Below are 25,860 nucleotides of genomic sequence, written 5' to 3' on the forward strand. Positions count from 1 at the left end.
TGAGCAGGTTTTGAACAAAATATCAGAAAAGATCTGTTTTCCTAAACTATTTTATTAAAGTTATTCTTATGGGTTTTGTGATTTAACTGGGGTCCATAATCATAGCTGTATATTGCAGATTCTGTAATCAATCCTGTAGAAGTATGAAACAACAAAAAGTAAAACAAGTTCTGATTCTTTATGAGGAAAAAAAATGGTCAAGGAAATTGAGATACAGATTCTTCTTTTTGTTTCTTCTGTAGAATTCCACCAGGAGATAGCTTGTTTGACAGGATACCACCTTCTTTACCATCTTCTAGGAAAACAGCCTTTTGTGACTGCACACTTGAAGTTGCTGGATTATATCAATCAGTGAATAAACTACAGGCACTCTCTAAATCAGAACTTTCTCTGTCTTGCAAAGAAAGTGAAAATGGAAGATTTCTTTCTTTGATACCAGGACTGGATGTCACTGCTGAGTATCTCAGTTCTGTTGAGCTTGTCAGAGGCTTAAAGAAACGTTCACCTGCACATGAAATGGATTCCTCTACACTTCTGCAGAGGGAGGATAATCAAACCATACTTCACAAAACTTTATTAGTAAACACACGTGTGTCTGCAACCTCACAGGTCAGTTCTGGTGCAGAAAGAGAAGAAACTTCAAGATCAGGAATGAAAATAATTTCTCCCAGTTACAGTAGTAATCTTCAGGAAAGTCAATCTATTACAAGTAGAGGGAAGCGCCAAAATTATTATGAATATCATCCAGTATTTCTATTCCAACGTCTTAGCCAAACAGACTTGGAGGGCTACAGGTACTTTTTCCCAGAGGACCATGCCACTGACACAGACCAGAAGTTTCTTCCTTCTTGGCCCACACCTTCTGGGCTCACTGAGTCTAGAGCTTTGGGACTGTGCCAGCAAGCAATAGCCAATTCCAGTATAGGAAGATCTTGTGGTGGCCTTCTTGGCAGGCGAATAGAAGATGCAATCAGTATGTGTATTAAAGATTTGCTGCTTAAAGATGACCTCAGATGGGCAGAAGCTTCTTTAGCTCTTCTAGAGAATGAATGTGAAAAGCGAGTTTTAGAAGAAATAAATGACAACCAACAGGAGCTTCAAGGTTCTATTGAGAACCTACTTATTGCACTGAAATGTCCCAGTCTCTGTAGTGGTAATGGAGAATGTACAGACTGGGGTTGTGCCTGCTTTAAAGGCTATGGTTCATATGACTGCAGCATACTATCTGGTAAGTGGGAAAAGCAATGAGATCTCCTTAACATTTTCCATATTTGTACAACATCTTGCTGCCTTTCTCTCCTGCTTTTTATACACTGGCAGTCCCCCTATCGTGGGACTGTGTTCAGCAGTCTAGTTCCAATTTAATACAGCCGTTATTGTTCTCTATTCAGCCTTCTTGTTTCCCAAGGGCAAAACGTGGGCTTAGTTTCTGGTGTGTCAGATTTTAAAAAATTACGACTCAGTTTGCAATCCAGAGTACTGCCTCAAGAGATTACCGTGTTTCCACATGCTGCCTTCTTCAAGAAAGATCTGATGTACACTCCTGCGGTCCTGTTTATTAACTGCAAGTGGGATGTTTTTGGTGGCTATATGTCTGTAAGCTAACTGTTAAATGTGGTGGAAACAGAATTGATGGTGAAGAAAGAGGTATAGCAAATAGAGATGGGCAGGGTTTTTTCAGTAAAAAAAGAGAGTGATTGAAAATGCAGGTAAGCAGCTACACTATAAAAATACGAGAAGTACTAGAAAATGTGCAACACTTTCAAATAAAAAAAAATATTTTGTTTTGCAATAGCATTTTTGTTTTAGTATCCTATTTCCACTTCTAAAAAGAAGTGGAAAAAAGAAGAGGGTAATAAAAATAAATATTAGCTTCCCCTTTAAATCAAATAAGTTAATTTTACTTCCAAAAAAATCTGAATATTCTAGTTTTTGTAAGTTTAGTTCATGAACTAACCTCTACCTGCGATGTTTGTTTTTTTTGATATTTAAACAAAAAATTCCGATTATAAATTACTGTATAATTCTAGTCTTTCCAATTCTTATTAGAGTCTGAGTTTCAATTATATTTTATACTGCAAGTGTGATGTAAGAACCGTAGATGAAAAAACAACCCACTTATTCACAAGTGTATATTATGGCATGAATGTTTTTTCTGCTTTATGATACTGAAGTTCCAAGAGAAGAGAAAAAGTCTAGCTTTAAAGCTAAAACTCATTTTAACAACACAAAATGTTTCTGTTTGTACCTTTCATCAACCATTTCCAGGTTTTATTGTTCACATAGTTTACTAAGTTAGATAGATAAAGAAACATATTGCTTAAAGTAAATGCATATGAATGAGTTCAATATATTTACCTTCATTTTATAACCTCTACTTTGAAGACCAGGCTCCAGAAATTACGGAACTGGAAAATGCTGGGCTATGTGATATTCGACAGTATGACTGCACATCAGTGAGAGTTTTTGGACATGGCTTCAGGGAGTCATCAAGTCTGAAGTGTGAAATTATCAAGTTGCAGGTAGATCTCATTGTACGGTAACAATTATGTTTAAACTTCTCAGCAAATGAACAAAAACTGTCTGACATCTACTAATCATTTGTGTGTACAACCTAATGCTTTAGTAGAAACTAAAAGCAGAAGCACTGAATACTTTGCAGCAGACACTCAAGTCTTTGCAAGATTGCTATTTCCTCAATGATAAGAGAAATAGGAAACATAATGGGAATGTTCAGCAGCTAAGAGGGAGATAACAGCATACAGCAGCTATCCATCAGGAAAGGGCAAGGGCAGACCTATTAGTAGCAACCAGTACATTACCAGTACATTGTTGTTCATTTTTCTTTTTTTTTTTTTTCTTTTTTCTTTTTTTTTCTTTTATTAAGTGCTTACGGAGAGAAAGTGAAGTACCACTTCTTTGAAAAAGGACAGCAAGGTTAAAGACATTACTAGATTTCTGTCTCAAATCTAATGCTCAAAATAGCCCTGTTATAAACATAATAAATCTGTTACAAAAAGGGAAAGACATTTTTGATGTGTTGTCCATTTCCCTGGGGTAGAATGCCATGGCTATTTAATAATATGTTGGTTCTATACCCCAGGTTTGAACATGAGATTAAGAATACTGCACTGCAAAGTAAGAGGAGTCTGTACAGACAGAATGCTGTTACTCAGAATTTGCCCAAGGGAAAATTACAAGCTGTTTACAAGTGTTAGCCTGAAATGAACAATCTGTAATTACAAGTTTTTACATCATGTTAGACATGAGAATAAAAAAGCAAAAAGCTTCCAAGTAAAACCGGATTTCACTGATGTGACGTACTGGGGGAGGGGATGGCAAAAGGAGAAACATTCAACAGGAAACTTCTGTCCCTGACACAGAAAAAAACCATCTTTCCTTAGGTAGTGGATACTGAAGTTATTTAAAGTTATATTTGAAAGATTAAGTAATATGGGCTATAGATTTTTATTTTTTTTTTCCTCAGCACAATATGTATTCACTCATTTGCAAGTTGGCTTGAAATGAGAAAGTTGAGAGTACGTTTACACTCCATTAGGTTAAAAGACTTTTAGACCACGCTCACAGTGAGACAATTATTGGGAGTTCACTTGTCACAGCTTGAAATGTCTCAGTCTTAACTCATGGCGAGATACTCTGGTATAACGTTCTTTGTGGTAGAATACTTGGTTCCTAACTAGCCAAACCTCCTAGTTAATCACTTTTATTGATGATCTTCTTACTGTCAAGAGCCAGGTTAGAAAGTGAACAACACTGATATTATCTGAAATTAAGGAAGAGGCTGGGAGGTATTTTGTTTTGTTTTGTTTCTTGAAAATACCACAGAAAGGTGGTTTGTTTTTTAATTTTCAGGCTCACGTAATGATGGTTTTATGCAAATGCCAGTGGAGTCACAACAGTATGGAACTCCTTGTATTTTGAGATAAACTTAAATGATCAAAATTTCACAGAAGAAGCATTTTGGCAGAATTTAGAGCCAATACACACTGAAATAATCATTTTTAATATTTTCACTTTTGAAAGACTAAATCAAATCCATTGTCCATGGACTGGCCTACCATGTTAGAAAGGATGTAGGCCTTGTGCATTCATGATGCTAAAAGAGGGGATTCAGAGAAGTCTGTATTGGAATACCTCAGAGATGAAGTAATGTATGTTTCTTGGTAGGGGTTTGGGTAGAACATGGCCAAGGAGCCTATAATTACACAGATCCAGAATTTTCTTAGATTTTGTACAGGATAAGAGTGCGTTTAAACCCCCAAAATAAAAATGCAGGTTTAGTTTTTTCTTATTTACATAGAAATTTTTGTTTCTCTTTTTTTTTTTTTTTTTTTTTTTTTTTTTTTGTATGGTTAATATGTTTCTGAAAAAAATATCTGAATGTGCTTCCAGCTAATAACAAAAGGTTTCTGTAGAAAAAGACTGCATCATATTTTGAAGGTTAAATGCTTTCAGAAACACCTACTTAGAAATATTGAGTTGTTACATTTTTAAGTCACCCTTGCCATGAATTTCTTAACTCAGTATAGGATGAAAGAAAAAAAGATTGGTTTGAACAGAAATAGTTCATGTCTTTTCAGTTTTTTTATTTTTTGTATGGGACTATTTTTGTGTTAGTAAAAATGCAAGGCCATGTTTCCCATTTCAGGATAGGGATTAAGTAAATGTCTCAATTGCTTCCAAACTGAAAAAAGTAGCCAGCACTGTAAAACCTAGTTAAGCTCAAAAGAATTTTGAACTTGCTGTTCTCTTGATTCTTAGTCTGCCTAAGTATTTTCAATATGCTTTACCCTGCTTCCTATTGCAATCAATACTTCAATCAAATATTACCATCCCTATTTTGTTATCTTGGTCTCTCAAGATGTGGATGACTTGCCCTTGCTGTAATTTAGAAGTCTACAGGGATTAATGGTGTAATCTATTGGCTTGTGCAGGGGTTCAGTGGCTAACTGCCAGTATCACCTGGCACCTAAAATTATAGCGGAGCCCTGCCAAAACCTCATTGGTTGATTTTACTAAAGCTTGTCCTCTCCCGGGAGCAGGGATGGAGAGGGATAAAGGCACTGATACAGTGGATTAGTGCTACTAGAGGATCACCCTCCCGTTAATCTCCAGATGCAAGCACTCCTCTTCCTCAATAAGGCCATGCCAAGTACCATGCACCAGGGAAGACTTCTCAGCCTCTTCTCCCACAAGAACAGGCTAGAAATCTAGTTGTGAGAAAAAAAATTGGCATTTAATATTTCCCACAACATTCTAATCCAGAGATAGTAGACACATTGAAACACTACGCAATACTTTTATTTATTTATTTTATTTATTTGTTTGTTTGTTTTTTCCTGATTAAAAATATTTTCATATTGCATTTCACTGAAAAATAGATTCTCTGTCCTAAAATTTAGTATAGTGATAGCCAATGGATTCCTGGAGAACCTCTAACTATGTCAGCTGCCTTCCAAAATGCCAGGACCGTTGACTGCCAGTTACCAAATGATGGCCAGCAGTCTGATGCCATGGATCTGATTGATGATAAACCCATTGCCTGGTGGCAAATAAAGGTAGTTGTAGAAATTTCAAATATTCACTTACAGATAAGATAAAAAGTATATATATTAATATATAAAATATCTGATAATATTTATAATATTTATATTTAATAATTTTTAATATATATATATATATATAAATATCTGTTAATATCTGTAAAGATAAAAATATATTCCATAGATGCTCTCTTTTCTTTAATGGTTCTGTGGGTAGAACTCATTTTGCTTTAACTTGTGGTCTCATTTTTGTCACCTAAGCTTAAGCATTGAGTGCCATTTGAGAGTGAAGTCCTGCAAGGGAACTGTCCACTCTAAAGGGGTAGATATGACCTAGAATCTACAGAGGCACAAATCATTCAAGAGCAGAAGGCAAGAGCCTTCTGTGCATATCAAATTATGTCAGACATGTTTATGGAAGAAATTAGTTGAGCCCAGTCTGCATGCACAAGTGTCTGTTAGAGGTAGACATCTTGAGTCAATAAGGTCAACAGAGCCTAGAAATTATTCGGTCTACCATAATGTAAACACAGATCTGTGGTCAGTTAAGTATCTGCCTTGACTTACTGACAGGATTGATTAGATTTCTGCTACTGTGAGAGTTTAAAAAGGTAAATGTAATGTCTATCACTGAGTTGAATCCCATGCTAGCAATCTGTGCTGGTGAGATGTTGATACCTGTATGGGTTAATCCATTTTCACTCTACATCTTGCAGGTTTCTAATGACGGATTCATTTATAGCAACTCTAAAACAATGATTATATATGATGGAGCCTGTCAGATATGTGAATCACAGGAATCTGTGTTATGTACGCTAAAGGTATATATGCCATTATTCTGTGTTTAGTATGAAAATATGCATCTCTTCAGATAGAAAAAAATCATACCCTGTTTACAGCAGGATTTTTTTTTCTTTTCACAGAAATAAAAAATACAGAAAGAGAAGCTCAGGTAGAGCAATTTTTGAACAAACAAACAAGAACAAACAAAAAAAAAAAAAACACAAACTCTATATAATACCAAATAAAATCATTCTGTCAGTTGTTTAGTTCTAACAGTAGTGGAAATGTAAGATAGATTAGATTTTATTTGACACTTAAAAAAATTACAAATACAAATCCTGTGCTTCTGTGATTTACTGTTTGACAACAATTAATGAATCACATTGTCATTTCTATAAAAGGAGAAAACATGCAACATAGATGGACTCTGTTATGGTGAAGGTGACACAAATCCAACCAGCCCTTGCTTACTGTGCAGACCTGACATCTCAAGGTTAACGTGGTCAGTTGTTGAAAGTAAGTTCTAAATAGATGTTTTTTTTTTTTTTTTTTTTTTTTTTTTTAAGTACCAAGAAGTTTTGAAACTAAGAAGTTTCAAAATCTGTGGAAGTACTGAAATTTTGAGTTTAACTACTTAAGAGTTTTAGATAAGGCACTATTTTTGCTTGTGATTTGATCTTGGTTTTCATCTTGCATTTCTCCTAATTTCTGAAAAAGATGTTTTCTTTTCTAGACTAGTCTTGTCAATTTGTGTTTTGTTTTTTGCCCTTTTTACTACTATTCAACTGCTGAAATTTAACAGCTCTTTAAGCCTAATTAGCCGGCTACCGTCTTTTGATTTTTGGAACAGCTATGTCCACAAATGTTTATCTTCAACATTTAGGAATAAAAGATACTTTCCAACAATCAGATACATGTTCTTCGGCATTATTTTTTTCATTATTTGAATGGATAGTCTATATAAAAATATTAGATAGCCTACATATGAAGAATTTTGTCATAGGAAAATTCAGACTAGAAGGGGTCTCAGGATACTATCAACTCCATCCTCCTGCTTAGAGTTGTGAGCTCTGTTCAACTCACTCGCCAGTTAATTTAGGGTGTTAATAGCAGCATATAAGCAGCTATTCTTTTCATATTACCTTATGTGAAAACTCATAGTGAAAGAAGGTAGCTATATCCTTGTTCCAAAAGAATGAAATGTGAACTCCTGCAGCAGCTGGGGAATCAAGGGATTTCCATGTTAGATCCCTAGACTATAATTCAGTATTACCAAAGTCAGAAATGGGAGAAGAATGTAAAACAGGTCACTTCACTGGAAACCTTAATTTAATAATCTTAATCCCCTTCCTACATCCCAGCTGCAAAACCTACACTCTCCCCCGGCTCCTGCTTCTCCTCACTTCCCTGACCTTTCCTGATCTTTCACTGACCTTGTCCTGGTGTTGGTGGTTTTGCCTGTTTATTTTCACCTGGTGTCTTTAGAGCTCTGAAGTGAGTAAGCTGTGTAGTTGAAATGCTTCCAATGAAGAGCGAGTGCTTTACTTATTCCATCGCTGTATGGTCAGTTTTGTTAAGATAATAAAAGATAACTTCAGCCCGTTCCCAAGTAGTGCTTAACAATGTCTGTTCCTTTATTAACAAAAACACCAATCAACTCTGAGTTTCATGGCTTTCTGTACTTTGATCTTCAAACTGTAAGTCTTCATAGTTAAAACAGTGTTTATTTCAATAAAATCCCAGTTCTTTTTGTGTGTAGATGCAATGCATTTTTACAAGCCCTTGAATAAAGTAATTTTTTGTTAATTAATGTTGTCACATCTATAATGAAAATGTCTACTCTTTTTGCTGTGCCTTTCAAATAATATTAGAATTTATAGAAATAATCACATATGACTTTCTTAACAGAAGTTTATGTTCATTTTTTATTTTTATAAGTATGTTGCTTAAAGGGGAAAATATCTCTTTTGTTACAGACAACCAACCTCCAGAGCTTGAAACTTTTCAGGATATGCTGCAGACTTTTTATGGAGAAGACTTTGTGTATCAGTTCTTGGCTTCAGATCCAGAGGGCTCTGCTATTCTTTTCACATTGGAGTCTGGTCCTGAAGGTGCCAGTCTTTCCCCATCAGGTCTCCTGTTGTGGAAAGCTGTGTCAAAGAATCCCCATAAATTAACATTTTCTTTGACAGATGACTGCAATGCGGAAACTAAGGTAGAAATAGAGGTAATTAATTTTATAGTAAAAAGACACATGCTAGTAAGATGCTTACAATACCTAATTACAAAGTCATTGGTAGTTCATAAAAAGAGAAAACTGTCTTATTGGGCATGTCTTGTAGGTCAGGGTAAAATCGTGTGATTGCCTAAATAATGGCTCATGTGTGACAAACATTAATTTCCCACCTGGAAGTGGAAGATACCTCTGTGTGTGTGTGGCTGGATTTGAAGGTGATCTCTGTCAAGTGAATACTGATGACTGTAAACTTAACCAGTGTGGTATTGGCAGATGTGTGGATGGAATAAACAGCTATTACTGTGAATGTCCACCTGAACTTCAAGGTAAACTACTACTTTATTTACACACATTTATCACACTTAGTGATAAATAGGAGTTTTTAATTTCATGTCTGATTATTTTTAATTTTTTGATTGAAAAGAGCTTACTGTTTCTATGAAGAAATTTTAAAGTCTTGTGATTTATGATATACTTCAAGATTTTTCTTGCATGAATGCAATGGTAGATTATAGTGAAAGAACAAGTGATTATGAGAGCAAATTTTCCATGTTTTCCTCTGGTGAACATGGTGAAATAGGAGTGGTGGGTTTGGTTACAGTGTGGTTCCTCCCATGCCTGCAGATAAAACAGTTCACAGAGCCCATCCTCTTCATTTTCCTTAATAAGCAAGATATTTGGCATATGATGGAAAAACATGCATAGCAAACCTAGTCATCTGTACACAGTAGATGTACTGAAATACTTTGATGTACTTAATAGATACACTTTTTTGTGTTCATCATCTGCATACACTGTGTTTTTATCACTTATAGACATATTGTCAAAGTCTGGTAACAATATCATGAAAGTATGTATTTGAATGCAGGTAAAAATTGTCAGGATGATGTAGATGAATGCCTTTCCAGTCCTTGCTTTCCTGGAGTATTTTGCTTCAACACTTTTGGTTCTTATTATTGTGGTCCATGCCCAAATAACCTACATGGAGATGGGAAGTCCTGTTACGGTAAAATGATCTATTTTTCAGAAGAATGCTATTATCTGACTGTAATCAGATAAAATATCTTTGGTTGTGCTATATATTCTGAGTACCTTAGAAATGCTCAGTAACTGGCAAAAAAAAATGATTCTTTCTCTGACTGTTGACTGCTGGGATCAAATTTCAGTTGTTCATGACATTGGAAGGCAGTGGGTCACATAGTAAAACCTTTTCTTCAGGAGATTAGAAAAAAAAAAGCTGCAAAATATCCAAAAATGTTTATCTAAAACTAGAATGGCATGTGATGTATTTTTTTTTTCTGCATTATTTTCATAATATGAGTAGTTGTTGACAAAACACTTCCCTAAGACTGTTTAACATAGAACTGTTTATTCAAAGCAAGACAGTTGCGAAATAAGGTGCCGAAACATTTATTTTCTGTCTATTAAGCAAGTCCTGAATAACTTGTATTTTTAAAACACTCAACTGAAAACCTTTAACAATTTTTACTCTTCACCTGCTTTCTAAATTTTGAGTTATTTTATGTACTAAAGCTTTGCAATTTATTTGCTGTTGAAACAAAAGTGACTATTACCGTTCCTCCTCATCTGTTGTTTTTAGAAACCTTTGAAGACATTTCTGCTGAAAGAAAGGATTCCACAGGAGAAGTTGAAGGTAATAAAGGTGATTTTTTTTAATGAAAATAGTGAAATTTCTGATTCATACCGATAAGAATATAGCTGGAAAATTAAAGGCTTGAGTAAGCTTTATTTTACTCACTTTTATTTCTCAGTTTTAATTTAATTCATTACTTGGTGTTGCATTCCTATTTCTGATCTTACAAATGACACTGAAATGTCAATATCAACAAATCCCTTAGGTCTGTCAAGTCATTTCATTGACAGGGTGATGTATGACATTCTTTCTGTTGCCTTTTGTTTTTGTAACTAACCACAGACATACAATAGGTAACATGGGGATAGGGACATCTGTTATATGAGATAAGCAAAAGTTTATGGCATTATGTTGAATGCCATTTTCATACTTCAACTCAAAAGAAAGGTGAAGGATATGGCAAATGGATGTCCTTAATTCCAAAACTCTGTAAATGCTCTTGCTGGCATTTCCAGATCTGTGCCTGCTGGGGCTTTATTCACAGGGAATTCTCATTGGGTGTCTTTTCCCTTTATCACTGACATGTTAGCAGGGCACGAGGAATGTTCTCTCACTAGTTGCCAGTGCTGGATAATTCTTCATCAACTGCAAAATTGGTTTTTACTTTTCAGCAAATAAAAATAAATAAATAAATAGATCAGAGAAATAGCACTTCGCAATAAGATTTGAGGAAGTTTAACTTTTTGTTGACAGTTTTCTAATACTGTTCAAACTGGGGTTAGGGACAAATCTTAGGTTAGGTTGAACAATCTCCTCCAACTCAATTCCTGCTCAGACCCATAATGCTAAAAGCCCATATAATTAATTATATGATAATAATTACAATGCCACATTCCTTTCCACAATCCACCAAAACACCCTCTTTTCCTGGGCAGAACAAGGGGCCCAACTCATTCATTTTACACTACTGTCAAAGAAAAGGCTAAGTCCATCCCTGTCACTTATAAAACACATGTAACATCCCAGTAATAAAAACCTTTACAAAAGTGAAGAAAAAAGTTTGGAGAATTCTCAGAGTTCTCTGAAATAATTAAACTGATAAAGTAATGTTTAATACTTTTGCTAAAAGGAGATGGATTATTCATGTAAATCCTGTTGATAATGCATCAGTAAGTATAAGTGTATGTAAGTATTTTTTGTGACTAAATACATACTGTATGTAAGTATTTTTTGTGACTTCTAGACTCTAGGTTTATTGCCTGCACTTAGATACACAGGTGAAAAACAAGCAGTATCTTCTGTTTAAGCTCTCTGTTGCAGTTATCTAGGTGGTAGCAATATATGGTCCCGGCAATTTGCTCTGACAGTAAAGCTCTTTATTGCCCCTAGCTGCGTGCCTCATACATGTGGTGCTTTCTCCTTATCTTCCATCCATGAAAAGGCCATGGTGAGTGTGGGAAAGGAGGTAGCCAGAGTACCTTCATCTACTCTAATTATGCCAGCAATTAGTTATGTTCTACTGAGTATATGTATTCTGGTGGAGCACAAAGGAAGATAGGCTTCCTGAAGCACATAATAAATGTATTGTATGTTTTTCTGCTCAGATGTTCCCCACCCTTGAATGAAATAAGTCCTGTTATATTTCTGTATTTTTCTTCTCCTTTATTTCTAATATCCTGTAGGTTTTCAACAGTCATCCTTTGACAAGGTTTTCAGCATCTCAAGCTATATTCCCAATTCTACAGATGTCCCTGAGAGATTTATTTCTACAGAAATGGCCAGTAGAAGCACTCCACCTTCCTACACAGTAAAAACAGTCACCTCTTGGAAGTCATTTAATTCGCAGAGAAGTGCTTCTGTACAACCAGCTGGTACTGGAAACGTTGCTCATGCTCTCAGCACCACCAACAGTCACCTTTCTAACACAGAAGGGAGTTCCTTAGTAAACACTGTGGTGACCACTTCATCAAGGAGCCATGCTTTATCACCTGAGAAGAAAACAAGGGCAGAAGTTGAGCACTACAGTTATTCTGAGACTCACAAGAAGGCTTCTTTTAGCAGCACAATAGATACAAGCAAAGAGCTTTCTTTGCCAAACAAAGTGGTCAGAGGCAGAAATGCTCACAGGGTTCAGTACCTGTTAGCCAAGCATAAAGCAAGTCCTTTACCTGTTGTTCTTGTTAAAGTGACTGTCTCACCAAAAATACTTCCTGAAGATGCTGATGAAATCACGGTTCCTAAAGCAGTCACCTGTGCTGATTTACCCTGTTTTCCTGGAGTACCTTGTGAGCCAAGTCAGGATGGAAATGTCAAATGTGGTCGTTGTCCTTATGGTTACTATGGAGATGGCTTCACTTGCAGAGGTATTGCAAATAACTGTACCAAATGTTTTTTTTTTTTATTTTTTTCTTTTTTCTGAAGAAGGATCTCATGATCTCTTTTAACCTGAAAGTTCATTGTTACTCTGTGATCACTGAAATGCAAATAGCATTGAATTTCCTAATTTCTGCATATTGACATTGGCATAGCTTACAGGCTATTAGTTGTATGGATGCACTTAATATTTTTCTAATGTACCTTAGGCTCCTCACGTACAGGAAGGGACATAACTGATTGTATGTGATATGTTTACCTTGCTAGGCAAGACACAGTTATGCTGAAATGCCACCGTCTGTTTCCTTATTCCTTCCATTGTTCTCTTAATTACCTTTCAGCAATATGTAGACAAACATGTGGCAAAAATATGGAGTGTGTGGCACCCAATATTTGCAAATGCAAACCTGGTTATGCTGGTTATAACTGTCAGACTGGTGAGTATGATATTTTGATTTAGCCTGTGGTAACTTGTATCAATGAATTAATGATTTCAAGATTGTTGTTGATTTTGCACAGCTCTATGCAGACCTGATTGCAAAAACCATGGGAAGTGCATTAAGCCCAATGTCTGTGAATGTCTATCAGGATACAGTGGCTCCACTTGTGAGGAAGGTAAACAAAATATTTTCTACTCTTGAATGAATAAATATCCAAAGGGTACTGTAAATGACTTCTGTAACTGTGCATTCTAACAGGAAAGATGTGTGTTAATTTTAGTTTTCCTTTAACAGAGATTCCTATATTTAGTAAGTTATGACAGCAAAATACCATATTTTGATTTAACCTCTAGCTCCTTCAGTACAATGCTAATCTAAAAATCATGAAAAAACTGTTTGGTTGTTTTTTATTTATTACTCACTTCTGAGTAAGCAAATTTACTATGCTTTATCCACTGGACATTTGTTCAGAGTTGCCTTTCTCCACTTCACCCTTTCAGCACCTTTTAGGAAAACAAAGGCTTTCACACCTCACTTTCATGTGCATGTATGTGCTTTCCCAGCAGACAATGACCTACAGCAAAAATCCAGTCCCTCTAAGCTAGACATCTTCACTTAGGCATTGACACATACAAATCTCTATCTCTTTGAGGATTTGGATAAGAATACAAAATGATGTCTCAAACAACCCTCTGAATTCTTTATAATTCAGTGAAGAATAATTTTGAAATACCTGTATGTAAATACTGTCTTCTCTCTACTGACTGTATAGACAATACTAGTTGTCTTCAGGTGGTGATCCACTTTGCTTACTTGTGATATATTTCTCTAAGTACAAGTGTTCCAAATCCTCTTAGGAAGAGCTCCTAATGGCACGTAAGGGTGACACCCTGTGGTGGTTTCACACCACCGGGCAGCTTAAACTCAATGACAACCCCTCTCTCACTCCTCCAAGGAAGAGAGAAAGAAAATAGATGGAAGAGGGCTCAGGGATTGAGATAAGGGCAGGGAGATAACTCATCATTTACCGTCACAGACAAAACAGATCCAGCATATGGAGATGTATGTAATTTATTGTCTATTGCTAATAACAATCAAGAACAGTGAGAACTAAAGGCAAACTAAAACCACCTTTCCCCCCCATCCACCCTATTCTACCTTCCTCCCCCTTTCTCTCCCCATGCAGTGAAGGGCAATGGGGAATGGGGGCTGTGGTCAGCCCCTGATGCTTCATCTCCACCACTCCTTCACAGTCACTCTCTGCCCTTGCTCCACGTGGGGATGCCGTCCTTTCCGAACTGATCCTGTGTGGACTGCCCCAGCCCACACAGGCAGCAGCTCTTGAAGAACTGCTCCCAAAAGGCTCTGTACCATGGGGTCCATCCATCAGTAGCAAACTGCTCCAGCATTGGTCCCCCCAGACCCCCTGCTCCTGCATGGGCTCCTCTCTATGGGTTGCAGCTCCGGCCTGGGGCCTGCTCCTGTGGGGGCTCTCCATGGGCCACAGCCTTCTCCAGGCCACATCCACCTGCTCCACTGGGGGCTCCTCCACAGGCTGCAGCATGGAGATCTGCTCCATGTGGGACCCATGGGCTGTAGGGGGACAGCCTGCTCCACCAGGGGCCTCTCCACAGGCTGCAGGAGAACTGCTGCTCTGTGCCTGGAGCACCTCCTGCCCTCCTTTTCCATTGACCACGGGGGCTGCAGGGCTGCTTCTAACTCCTCTCTCCCAACATTTATTTATTTATTATTTTTTTAATGACTATTTGTTCATTTTAACTGTAATTCTGGGCACATCTAACTTCTGAGCTTCCCCAGATTTCTCTTTGGTGGATTTGTGGTATACATTTCCTTAAACCTCTACCATAATAAAGGTTTAATCTTAGTATTTTTTTCTGCAGTATTTGTGGTAACGTGCAGTTACATAAAGATGGTAACCAGGTTTAGTTTCACGGCAACTAGAAAAGTTCACCAGTGACTGCAGACGCCTTTAAGTTAAACACTCCCCAAAACTGGGAAGACTAAGGTCCTGTCTGGAATGTGTCTCATGTTTCCTTTCTTTGGGATGACCACCGATGTTGGGACTCTGTGTACTCTGTTGGAATTACATTCTCATTGTTTGTTCTTGTCATAAAACTTTATGTATGTTCCTTTATTTCCAGTTCTTTTCTCACTGTCAACTATTAACATTTCCCTTTTGCTAAAGCATAACCAATCCATGTGTCTTCTTAGAGGCAGTTTCTTGAACAGCATAATTCTGTATCTGCAGCACATTGTAAACCGCCCTGTAAAAATGGAGGCACGTGCTTGGCCAGAAACCTCTGTACCTGCCCATATGGTTTTGTGGGACCAAGATGTGATACACGTAAGTGAAAAAGCATAAGTGAAAAATACAAAACACTTCTCCTGTTCTTTGGGAACAACAAAGCAAATTATGGTTAATATTTTTGATGTGCTTAGTTTAATGCTAGCAAATAATGTAAAACTGTGCCCCTTTGAAGGCTACCAAACTTGGGCTTTATGAACATTTATTAGCTAGTATTCATCTATAACTTTTTAAAAACATAATGCGCTATAAGAATTGCAAATGTTTTTTAATTTAGGGAACAGGAACATGGAAACATTGAGCTTGTGAAGCATGAGACGCCTACCGTCACAACAGAAGATTAATTTTAAATTGATTAATTGCTGAGATATGTCCAGAAGCTAGTATCAGTGAATGGCAGATCAGAAAAACTGTGATACCAGAAAACTGAATTAAGAAGCACATTGTGGGGTCTTTTTTGAGCTGGCATGAAGATTGGAGAACTTGTTGTGATTGTAGCTGAAAAATTGAAATTAGTATCACACCAGTCATCTTTTATATACTAAATTCTACATGCTACAATTTGGCAATCCCAGATTTGGGGTAGATTTCATACTGGTAATTTATATAATTCAGAGACTCCAAATTTAGTCATGCTGTTTGTATATAATTCACCTGAATGAGCTACTGCATTACTGACCTTTTATTTGAAAGAGTTTTGTTTGTCTTTTCCTCAAATCCCAGGATTCTGCACTCTCACTTTTCCTTATTTTGGTTTCAATTGTGACACAAAAATAGTCTGTTAAGTAAGACTAAAGAGATGTTGTCCTGAAAAAAAATGATTCATGGTTTTCCACAGCCCTGATAATTTAATGTCTTTGCCTGTTAGTCTTGTGTTGCTCTATCCATGCAGCTACACTTGCTGAAGTAACGGACACTTGAGTAACCTTCCTTGGTGCTCATCAAATCCATAGTGTAATCTGAACATATCTTAGTCTTGGATATTGTTTTCCTAGATTTGTTTAGGGTTTTAACACTGAATAAAACCAGCTGGATAGCGGATAATTATGTGTAAGGATGTGTCATATACTTCTAGTGTGAGCTTAGAGACTGGGTCAATCTGTTCAGTAATTCCTCTGGAATTGTGGAATAGTGGAATAGTATGTAATTTCCAGTTATAGTATCTGGGAAAGAACTCAAAAATGAATTAAGCATAAAGCTGTAGCATATTTACTTTTTTTTTTTTTTTTTTTTAATCGTTTTCCTTTTCTACTTGGATGGATGGCAGTGGTTTGCAACAGGCACTGTGAAAATGGTGGTGAATGTCTTGCTCCAGACACCTGCCAGTGTAAACCTGGATGGTACGGACCTACATGCAGTACAGGTAACACAGGATAGTCCCCACTGTGGACTCCTGCACATTCCACAGTCCTGGGAGGATGTATGCAGAACACTCTCTTCATAGTTTGAAATTTGGAACCATGTGGCTAGACAGCAGCACTGGATGACTGCTGACTGCTGGGGAGCTCCTGCATGTCTCATCTCTGCATGTTAGTTCTGCAGCTCTAAGAAATCTAGTACTGATCCCAAAGGTTGCGTAGAAATTTTAAGTTGACAGAGTAATGTGCACTTATCTGAGGTATTTAACCTGAATCCTTGTAACAGAAACAGGTATCTTATAGACTTCATTTTGTTGTCACACTTTTTACTCCTCCTCACCCTGTTTGTGCAGCAATGTGTGACCCTGTGTGTCTTAACGGTGGCTCCTGTACTAAGCCAGATGTTTGCCTCTGTCCACGTGGATTCTTTGGTGCCCAGTGTCAGAATGGTAATCTTTTTTTCCTATTAGCTGCAATTAAATCTATGAGAAAACATTGTTAGCTTAAGACACAGAATTCATAATCTAGTCACATACCTGAAAAGTGGTGCAAAACAGATGTCTTTTTCTTTAAATTGCCTTCTGTGTCTTGCGCTCAACTCTTGAGCAGTGTTAACCAGTTGACCTGCTGTATTGTACATTCTGTAGTCTGCTTACTTGTGTATGCATACACAACCATGACACCTCCTTATTTTATTCCGTATTTGTTTTTGATGGCCATCAGTATGATTTTTATTAGACAGGCCTGATAGTTCTGAAGATCTATATAAACTATCTGCATTTTATTGTTGCACTGTTGTTTCCTACAAGTATATTACAAAGGCAAACAAAATGCAAACCACAGGCTTTCTCTTCTGTATCTTTTAGCTGTCTGCAGCCCACCCTGTAAGAACAGTGGTCATTGCATGAGAAACAATGTCTGTGCTTGTCCAGATGGCTACACAGGCAGAAGATGTGAAAAAAGTAAGCCAGTGTTGAAATCCTTCCAGGGTCTGAAAATAACTGATAAATTATTCTGTAAACCATTAAATGTATTAAACAGCAACTGTTTTTGACTTCAAGGTATCTGTGAGCCAAGGTGCATGAACGGAGGAAGATGTGTAGGGCCAAACGTTTGTTCTTGTCCTTCAGGGTGGGGAGGAAAAAGATGTAACACACGTAAGTATTGTAGTTACAAGGAGAACCCCACCTTAAATGTAATACATGATTAAAGGACCACTTTGTCCACGCAGATAATAAGAAGTTAGTGCCAAAGAACTCTTAAATATACATACATTGGAAAATAATGGTCTATAACTTTGCAATAAAATTTTGGATAGGGAACTAATAATACCATGCAGCCCTTAGTCCAAATCATGAGACCAAAATATCTTTTTAACTCTTGCATAGCGTATAATATTTGTTTCTTTCTCGATTCTTGTCTAAATAAGAAGCATCTGTATTTCTGAATACATACAACAGCAGAGAGCTAGGTCAATGAAATGAAAGAATTTCAATTTGTACTGTAGGTAATAGAATCAAATATAGAAAGAGAAGTACAGTGAAACACTGGAAAACTGGGAACGTAGTGGGAAATAAGTGGAATAGAAGAGGCAATGGCCATAAACTCTATAAGAAAGGTAGAAATAAGACTGATGCTAGCACAGCTGTGGTTCACATTGTATCTTAATGAAGTTATTGATGGCACATAAATAAAATGTGGCAGCTTGAATAAAAGCATAGTCTGCATGAAAATCAGCATGAGGATGGATGATAGAAATCCAATAGATAAAATGTTAATGTCTGTCATAGTACCCCACCTGAGGCTCAGATATTGATGCGGCCAGCAAGTTCTCTAATGACGTGGAAGAAAAGACATTTCCCATGATTTTCCTTAATTCTTGGAAAGTTTTATTAAAAAAAAAAAAATTACCCATATTGGCAGGGCTTAGATATTCTTGGACATAGTAGAAAAGAGATTTCATCATCAAATAGTCAGTTAACAAGTGAGAAATAATAGTTCTTTAGATTGTGCTTTAATAAGCAGGAAAGAACGTGCAGAAAACATGGGTCATGGAAAATAATTTTGGATCAAATATTAATGGATTAACTCACTGTGAATTAAATTGCATTAAATTGAAGACAAAAGATCTTCCACTAAGGTTTGGATTTTAGAAATGTGTATTTGGAAAAAAAGCAAAACTATTTAGTGGCATTAACTGAATTCAGTATATCCAGCTTTTATAGCTGTCTGTGATGCATCAGAACATCTCAGTGCCTTTGTGGGCCTTTTTATTCTGGTTCCCACTTTAATAACATGTTGATCTTACATTTTCGGTGAAGGGGAGGTGACTTTTGTGCATGAAAAGCATTCAACATCTTCTGGGCAACCTGAAATGTATATAATAAGTAAAAGTAAAAACTTGGGATATAACCAAACTTTGTGATGATGTTTGTGCAGCCATCTGTCTTCAGGAATGTAAGAATGGAGGGGAATGTATTGGACCAAGCATGTGCCATTGTCCTCCACAGTGGGAAGGAATCCAGTGTCAAACACGTAAGTTTACAGTATAGGCCACATCGTTCTTTCTGCTTCAGCACATTTTAGAATGCTTCAGAAATCCCAGAAGTCCTATTCCCTGGTTGTATTTTAACCCAAATCTGTGCCAAAAGCAGGACAGAGAGTAGATATTCCAGTGCCCATTTTGAAGCCCTCAAGAATACAAACATTCCCTGTGACCATGGCTGTATGCAGTGGATTACTAACACCACAGGCTGCTGAAAAACCCTAAGAGAGCATTGCAATAGCCTGAAACAGTAGGATGCTTTAAAATACACCTTACTTATGTCTCCACACACTTATGCTTTTAGTATGTTTCCACATTAAATCTGTATCTTTATATAAATGGACAGGCATGAAAGCATTGTCGGTTTCCTTGCACTGAGGGTCTTTCTGCTGTGAAAATACCTACCAAGCCCTCACCTCCTTTATGCTAGCAAAATATGAAGAGATCGTAGCCACTTTCTTCACTAAGTTTTCATTACTAAAGCTCCGTCCCTCTCTTGGTATAGCTGTGTGCAGTCAGAAATGTCTCTTTGGAGGCAAGTGTGTGTCACCTAACGTATGCTCCTGTCGTCCTGGTTACACTGGACTCCTCTGTGGGAAGAGAATTCAGGTAAGTTAATGTCAAGGTAATGTAATCAGGTAATGTAATCACAGATGTGGAAACTTGGAAGTCATTATTTAGCCCTCACCCAATGAAGCAGCACCAAATATACCAAGCATGTTTGTCTAATTTTTTCATTTCAATCTCCAGTGAGGGAAAGTTCCTAAAATTATTGAGTTATTCCAGTATTTTATGAACTCTCATACTTACAGAATTCTCCCCAATGCTTAAAGTAAATTTCTTTTGTTTTTAATTAAGGTGATTATCTCTTTTCCTGCTGCAGGTGATGACTTGATATTTACTCTTTTCATAATGACTTTCATTCTTTTCTGGAATCTGGCCCCATTTTGGGGAAAAGTATCCCACTGCTGAATTGCTTGGCTTGTGGGCTTGTGTGACATCAAGCTCTGATTTTTTTTTTTTTTTTTTTTTTTTTAACTAATTAACTACACTGTCATTCATTTCCATTCATTTCATCCCTGTTTCATGCAAACATTTATTATCCCCAGGTATGAGGTTGGGCATAGTTTTGCTTTTTTTTTTTTTTTTTCATGATAGTGAATGATGACCATTTCTCTGCTTTGTCTAGTCATTTTCTGTTATATTCCTTTGCTTGGGCACTATCTTTCACTGAAGTTACTTAATTAAACATTTGATTACAACTTCTTTGTGACGTTTGAAGTAGAAAGCATTCTACATTTCTCTGCATCATCTCACTTTCTTCTTCTTTTAATTTCAGCATATTTAGACATTTTTCTGATGACAGTAGAATTCACTTGGAGGAGCTGGAACATACCTGATTTTCATACTGCATGCTGGTGCTATTCCTTTACACCCATCTTTAATTACATGACGTTGTTCACACATGCACTGTGTTTTTTTTTTTTTTTTTTTTTTTTTAAAGAAATATTCAGTTCTTTGGTCTCCTGCTGCATCAGAGTATAGCTGATTCTTTCCCTCTTTCCTTCCTTTGCCACATACTGTCTTTTAAGGTGAAGTCTACACTGTGACTACTAGATATGCAGATTTATTTATTTTTTTTTAAGTGAGGAATAAGGTGTTTTTTTTTTTAAAAAGGGGGGGGGGGGGAACAGCACTAGTTTTCCTTTCATCTAAGCCTTAATTTCTCCCAGTTGAAACTACTGGGAGTTCAGATCCTCTTTCTGCTTTATCAAGTACCATATATAATGCCATTAACATTTGTGTTCAGGTATCAGATAATTAGATAATTGGCCAGAGATGGGGTAAATATATTTAAGAAATTGAAACCATAAATAACTGCTCATATACACTTCAAAAATACAAAACTACACATATTGATCACCATAAAGATAATAGGAATGTAATGTTTGTGGTCTGGATTTCCAAAATGCAACTTAAAAAAATTAGATTAAATGTCTACATAAATATATCTTCAATGCATTAGTCTATCTTTAATCTAGAAAATACATTGCTGGTCATTTGGACAGTGCTATACATTGATGAAAATGGCACATTTTCTTTCTCAAATTTTGCTTTCTCAAACAAATGAAAAATCTATATGCACAAACTGACCTTGACATTGTTTCTTTCCGTATCAGGAAAGCAGAAGTTCATTAAAATTATTTCTTCAACAAGCAGGTCCAGTTAAAGTCTCTTTTACATTTATTTATTTTTCCCTCCAAGGTACAAAGACATCATGGTTGAAGAAAAGAAGTATACCAATTAAATGCTGCACGGATGTATGAGACTTGAAAATAGCAAGAAGTTTTGAAGGCATTCACAGAGTTTATTTAAATGAAAGGAATATCCAGAACATTATTTTAAAAAATTCATGTTACAGTCATGAATTTTTAAAGAGCTTTAGTACAACAATCTTGTATTAATTGTAACACGTGTTTCTATACTTTTTTTTTGCTACCTCACAGCCTCTGATTCTTCACTGGACTCACAGGTTTCATGAACCATACACACCCAAAATTCTTCTGTCTGTTGATATAGCCAGCTGGACTATGATCTTTCCTTTATGGGAGTGAGACTGTAATATCTGCAGAACATCTCCAGGAAAGCAGGCAACACGTAATCACTTGTGAATGGTACATTCTGTTTTCAAATGTTGTTTACATTGATATTATTTGGCTGCATACAGAAGGAAAAGCAGAGGTATTTTTTTTTTTAGTCTTGTATTTGCATTGCTCTGACTTCCTGGTAGTGAGGAAGGAGGGGGAACCCAAAACAAGACTTAAGTAGTAGCAGTGCAGGCAGGGCCCTATGTCTCATGGACAGTCAACCAGCAGCAGAATAATTCTGGTTTCAAGGTAACAAGCCTTCTTCATTACTTAAACACACACACACGTGAGTATAGGATGAACGCTGTATCCATAAGACTCTTATGCTTCTGTTTTGAAATAGCATTCAAAAAGATGAGGAAATGGAGTCTTTCAGAGAAAAATGACAATGTTTTACTCAGAGATGTCCCATGCTGAACCTTAAAATAGGAACTAACAAGAGTAGTCATTTGCTGCACATCATGTCATCTGTATCTATCAAATCAGAAACCATTTGTAAGCAATCCATATGGATATTTTTTTTTCACATTACCAAGTGTTCCAACCAATTGTTATCACCAACCACAAGCCAGAGGACTTTTGAACAAATAAAATTTTAGTTTTTCTGAAGTTTCTTTCTTTCTTCTACCTTCCTCTAGAGGTGCGAAAGCCATTTCAATTCCTGCAGCAACTGAGTTCAGGTAATAAACACAAACTTCCCTTTACCTAAGCCATCTAACTTTACCACTTTGACTTGTTTTGGGCTGTGGGTTATTTTTCTTACCAAAAAATAAGCTTCACTATTTTCTGATTTCATGACCAATATCCCATTTACATGCACTAATTCTGAATGAGAAGAAAATCAACCTCATCTTGCTATTTAGTGCCATTGTCGAATGCCAACTGCCAACTCATAGTTGTTAGAGGAGTTCCGAGCCTAGATTTTTCCTCACCTTTAGGTAGTCCTCTTAATCCATAATCCATTTTGCAAAGTAAGTTCGCATATGTGAATCACAGCATCATTCAGAATGATGCCTGATGGATTTCTAAGTGCTTGATGTTTATTTCAAAAATACTTTTGATCTCCCACCTGCATTCTAAGTTCCAGTGGTTCAACAGTTTTTTTGTTTGCTTGTTTTGTTTTTTGTAATCCAGTATCCACGTGGCTGGTAGCCAGACATGCTGGGAACTGTTCTATTATTTAAAACCTACTTCACTTGAACTGTTTCCTTTTTCACAGCTCACAATGATCTCTGTGAACAAAACCTGACTAGCTTTTGGAACTGATGCCTCAGGATGAAGCCCTGAATACACAGTATCTGTAAAACGTAGGCACAAAGATAATGCATAGGCTTGTCTTGGAACAACCCCTACTCCATGTGTCATTTAGCTACAGAGTTAAGGTAACACCTGTCAGGAACAGTATTTGGTTAATGATCTTGTACAACCCTTCATTCACAAAACTGACCCAATACAGATGCCTTTCTAGGATTTCAGGCTGAATGAAGTTTTTTAAAAGTCACAATATTTACTATTTCCCATTAATTTTCAATGTTTCTAGCAGTGGATATTATTTCTTCTGTATCTTCAAAATGCATGCTGAGCAAACAAAAGTATTTTTGCTACACTTGTTAAAAAGTACATGCTCCATGCAAAGTTAAGCTGTGTTTCAATAAGCACGTGAAACAGAAAAATTACTAGTACGTGCATAGAGACAGCTAATTACTAGGCAGTTTTGAAGTACATGAAACTTTTGTTTCTGGATTGTTCATCATACACATGGAATAGCATTTGTTTATTGTAATTTGTAAAGCAGAATGCAATAACGTTGCTCCGTTTAACGCAAGCTTTGTCAGCAGAAGCACGTAAACAGCTTCTGTTAATGAAATTGTTCTAAAATTGCATAGCCTGATCAAAAATTAGGCCAAAAAGAATTTAAGGACATGGAATGGGGGTTGCAGGGGTTTACTGCAGGAGCTGCCACAGTACCAGTCAGATGGAATAAAGGGTAACCTGTGCCAAATGGTTACCCTTTGGTAATGGTGCTGATTCTTAGCACGTTAGCCAGGTTGCAGTAACAGGAAAGGGTTTTTGAAGAAGTAAGTCATTGTTACAGTCTGCATATGTCAGAATTCTTCCATCAGATTTGGAGTCAGAAGTCAGTAGGTAGAGAAAAAGTGGAACAAACAAGAGGAAAAATAAATCAATATGGCATACAAGAATACTGGTCATTTCACTGAACTCTGTCTTTAAATACTGAAGATACCTATGTACATCATCCATCATCCAATGTACAGCAACTGTTGTGCAAACCAGTAGAAACTCTCCTAAACACAGATTGAATTTTACCCAAGATGTTTAAAATGCTGTATGATGAGTATTTTCGGAAGGAAGGAGTCACTCATATCACAGAACATACCACAATTCTTAGTAGCAAGGACTCACCTTTGTACATTTATATCCATATTGGTTAAGACAAAAAAAAAAAAAAAAAAAAAAAAAAAAAAAAAAAAAAAAAGAGTAATTGTGGACCATTTTCCTTTTATAGAAGTTAATTATATATTGTCTTTTCTGAGAATAGAAAGTGATTTAACATTTCCACCTAGCAAAAGCAAACCTTCAAAGAAGAATCAGTGCAAACACTGACGTAAATAAGTATAAAAGCTTTAGCTACCTGAGAAATTGGATATATCCAACTCCATTACTTGCCCAAATGGAAAAATTCAAAGTTTAAATTCTCACTAAAACAATAACACTGGGGTATATAAACAGAATCACACAGAAATGTTTATGTTAGAAAGTATTTTCAAGACTTAAGATGTTTCTGCTCTTTCTCTTGTAATATCACATGGCATTGTTGGGTTATTCTGTTCAACTTTCACAAACAGCTCAGTTTAGAAAAATTATTTGCTGAAACTCTTTGTCAATAAAGGATATTTCACAGATAAACCAAGCAGCTCCATTCTTGGTACAAACACTGACAATAGAAGAGAAAATATAAACAGTAAACTGCAAATATAGGTACATTAAAAAGAAACACTTATCCTTTCATGCACACTCTAAAATGACAGAATATCAAAAATGCAACCAGCAGACCTCCCCTACAATTTTCCCAGTCATTTTAATGAACATCAGAGCATCTTATAAGGTGTTGTAGTTAGCTCCAATAAATAACCTGTTCTGTCTCGTTTTTCTTGACCTTTGAGCTGTATGCATAACTCTGTTCACAGAAAGATACGCGTAGCTCCAAAAATCACATGCTGTAACTGGTAAGCGTGTTCAACCTTCCAGTGGGTGGGAGGGGATGGAGAAACAAACAAAAGAAAATGAGCACTGACAGCTCTTCAAGCAGATATATGTGGGACCATAGAAACAATCATTTGGGGACATGGATGTCATTTGTAATACATTATGGTTCTGTTCTATTTCAAGATAACTACGAGGAAATTCACTTTTAAATTGATTTAAAATACTGTGGAGATCTAAGTGATTTTTCTTATAAACAACAGAATGAAAAGAAAAAGCAAATCCTTCAGCCAGCAGATGGTGCTACATTCAAGCTATTTCTAAAATATGCCATCACACTTCGGGTGTTCCATCAAATTACTGCTTACTTCACTTTAGTCATTCCTCAACAGGGAACTATTTAAATCAGCAGTTGTTCTGGCAAGCTCAGAACATGAATTAAAGGTCTGCTTCACTGACTGTTCCTCACCTTATATTCCTAATGATATTAGTATCTCTTTTCAGTTCTAACCACCATTATTGTCACTTTTGGCTTTATTATTAGAAGCCAGGCTTTTCGGGACCAGAGCTGAGATACACCTTCTTGCATTTACATACTGCTTATTTACTGTGAAACCTTGGGTCTGATGCTTTTTTTTTTTTATTATTATTTATTCACTTCCCTGCAACCAGTATTTCATCTGAGGTATTCAGCTTCACTCCTGAATTTCTCAATTAGGGCCTGATTACTGCAGTGTGCTGTGATAGACACAGCATCTCATCATCATA

At 36.5% G+C, this 25,860-nt stretch overlaps 1 protein-coding gene across 2 annotated transcripts in view; it reads left to right on the forward strand.

The window, feature by feature from the left end:
* The window catches only part of VWDE (von Willebrand factor D and EGF domains), a 43,297-nt gene extending 20,604 nt beyond the window's left edge, over window positions 1-22,693 (forward strand). For both annotated transcript variants that reach the window (XM_038175187.2, XM_027450868.3), the window contains exons 11-30: window positions 243-1,228; window positions 2,386-2,522; window positions 5,424-5,579; window positions 6,281-6,385; window positions 6,749-6,863; window positions 8,324-8,574; window positions 8,690-8,909; window positions 9,452-9,589; window positions 10,184-10,237; window positions 11,860-12,540; window positions 12,892-12,987; window positions 13,070-13,165; window positions 15,260-15,355; window positions 16,584-16,679; window positions 17,028-17,123; window positions 17,541-17,636; window positions 17,736-17,831; window positions 19,114-19,209; window positions 19,725-19,828; window positions 21,485-22,693. In XM_038175187.2, coding sequence (XP_038031115.2) covers window positions 243-1,228; window positions 2,386-2,522; window positions 5,424-5,579; window positions 6,281-6,385; window positions 6,749-6,863; window positions 8,324-8,574; window positions 8,690-8,909; window positions 9,452-9,589; window positions 10,184-10,237; window positions 11,860-12,540; window positions 12,892-12,987; window positions 13,070-13,165; window positions 15,260-15,355; window positions 16,584-16,679; window positions 17,028-17,123; window positions 17,541-17,636; window positions 17,736-17,831; window positions 19,114-19,209; window positions 19,725-19,828; window positions 21,485-21,505 — 3,736 coding nt within the window. In that variant the 3' untranslated portion in view covers window positions 21,506-22,693. The remainder of the gene's footprint in view (window positions 1-242; window positions 1,229-2,385; window positions 2,523-5,423; window positions 5,580-6,280; window positions 6,386-6,748; window positions 6,864-8,323; window positions 8,575-8,689; window positions 8,910-9,451; window positions 9,590-10,183; window positions 10,238-11,859; window positions 12,541-12,891; window positions 12,988-13,069; window positions 13,166-15,259; window positions 15,356-16,583; window positions 16,680-17,027; window positions 17,124-17,540; window positions 17,637-17,735; window positions 17,832-19,113; window positions 19,210-19,724; window positions 19,829-21,484) is intronic.
* Window positions 22,694-25,860: the final 3,167 nt, after the last annotated feature.

Source organism: Anas platyrhynchos, chromosome 2 (assembly GCF_047663525.1).
Source record: "Anas platyrhynchos isolate ZD024472 breed Pekin duck chromosome 2, IASCAAS_PekinDuck_T2T, whole genome shotgun sequence".
Classification (NCBI taxonomy): domain Eukaryota; kingdom Metazoa; phylum Chordata; class Aves; order Anseriformes; family Anatidae; genus Anas; species Anas platyrhynchos.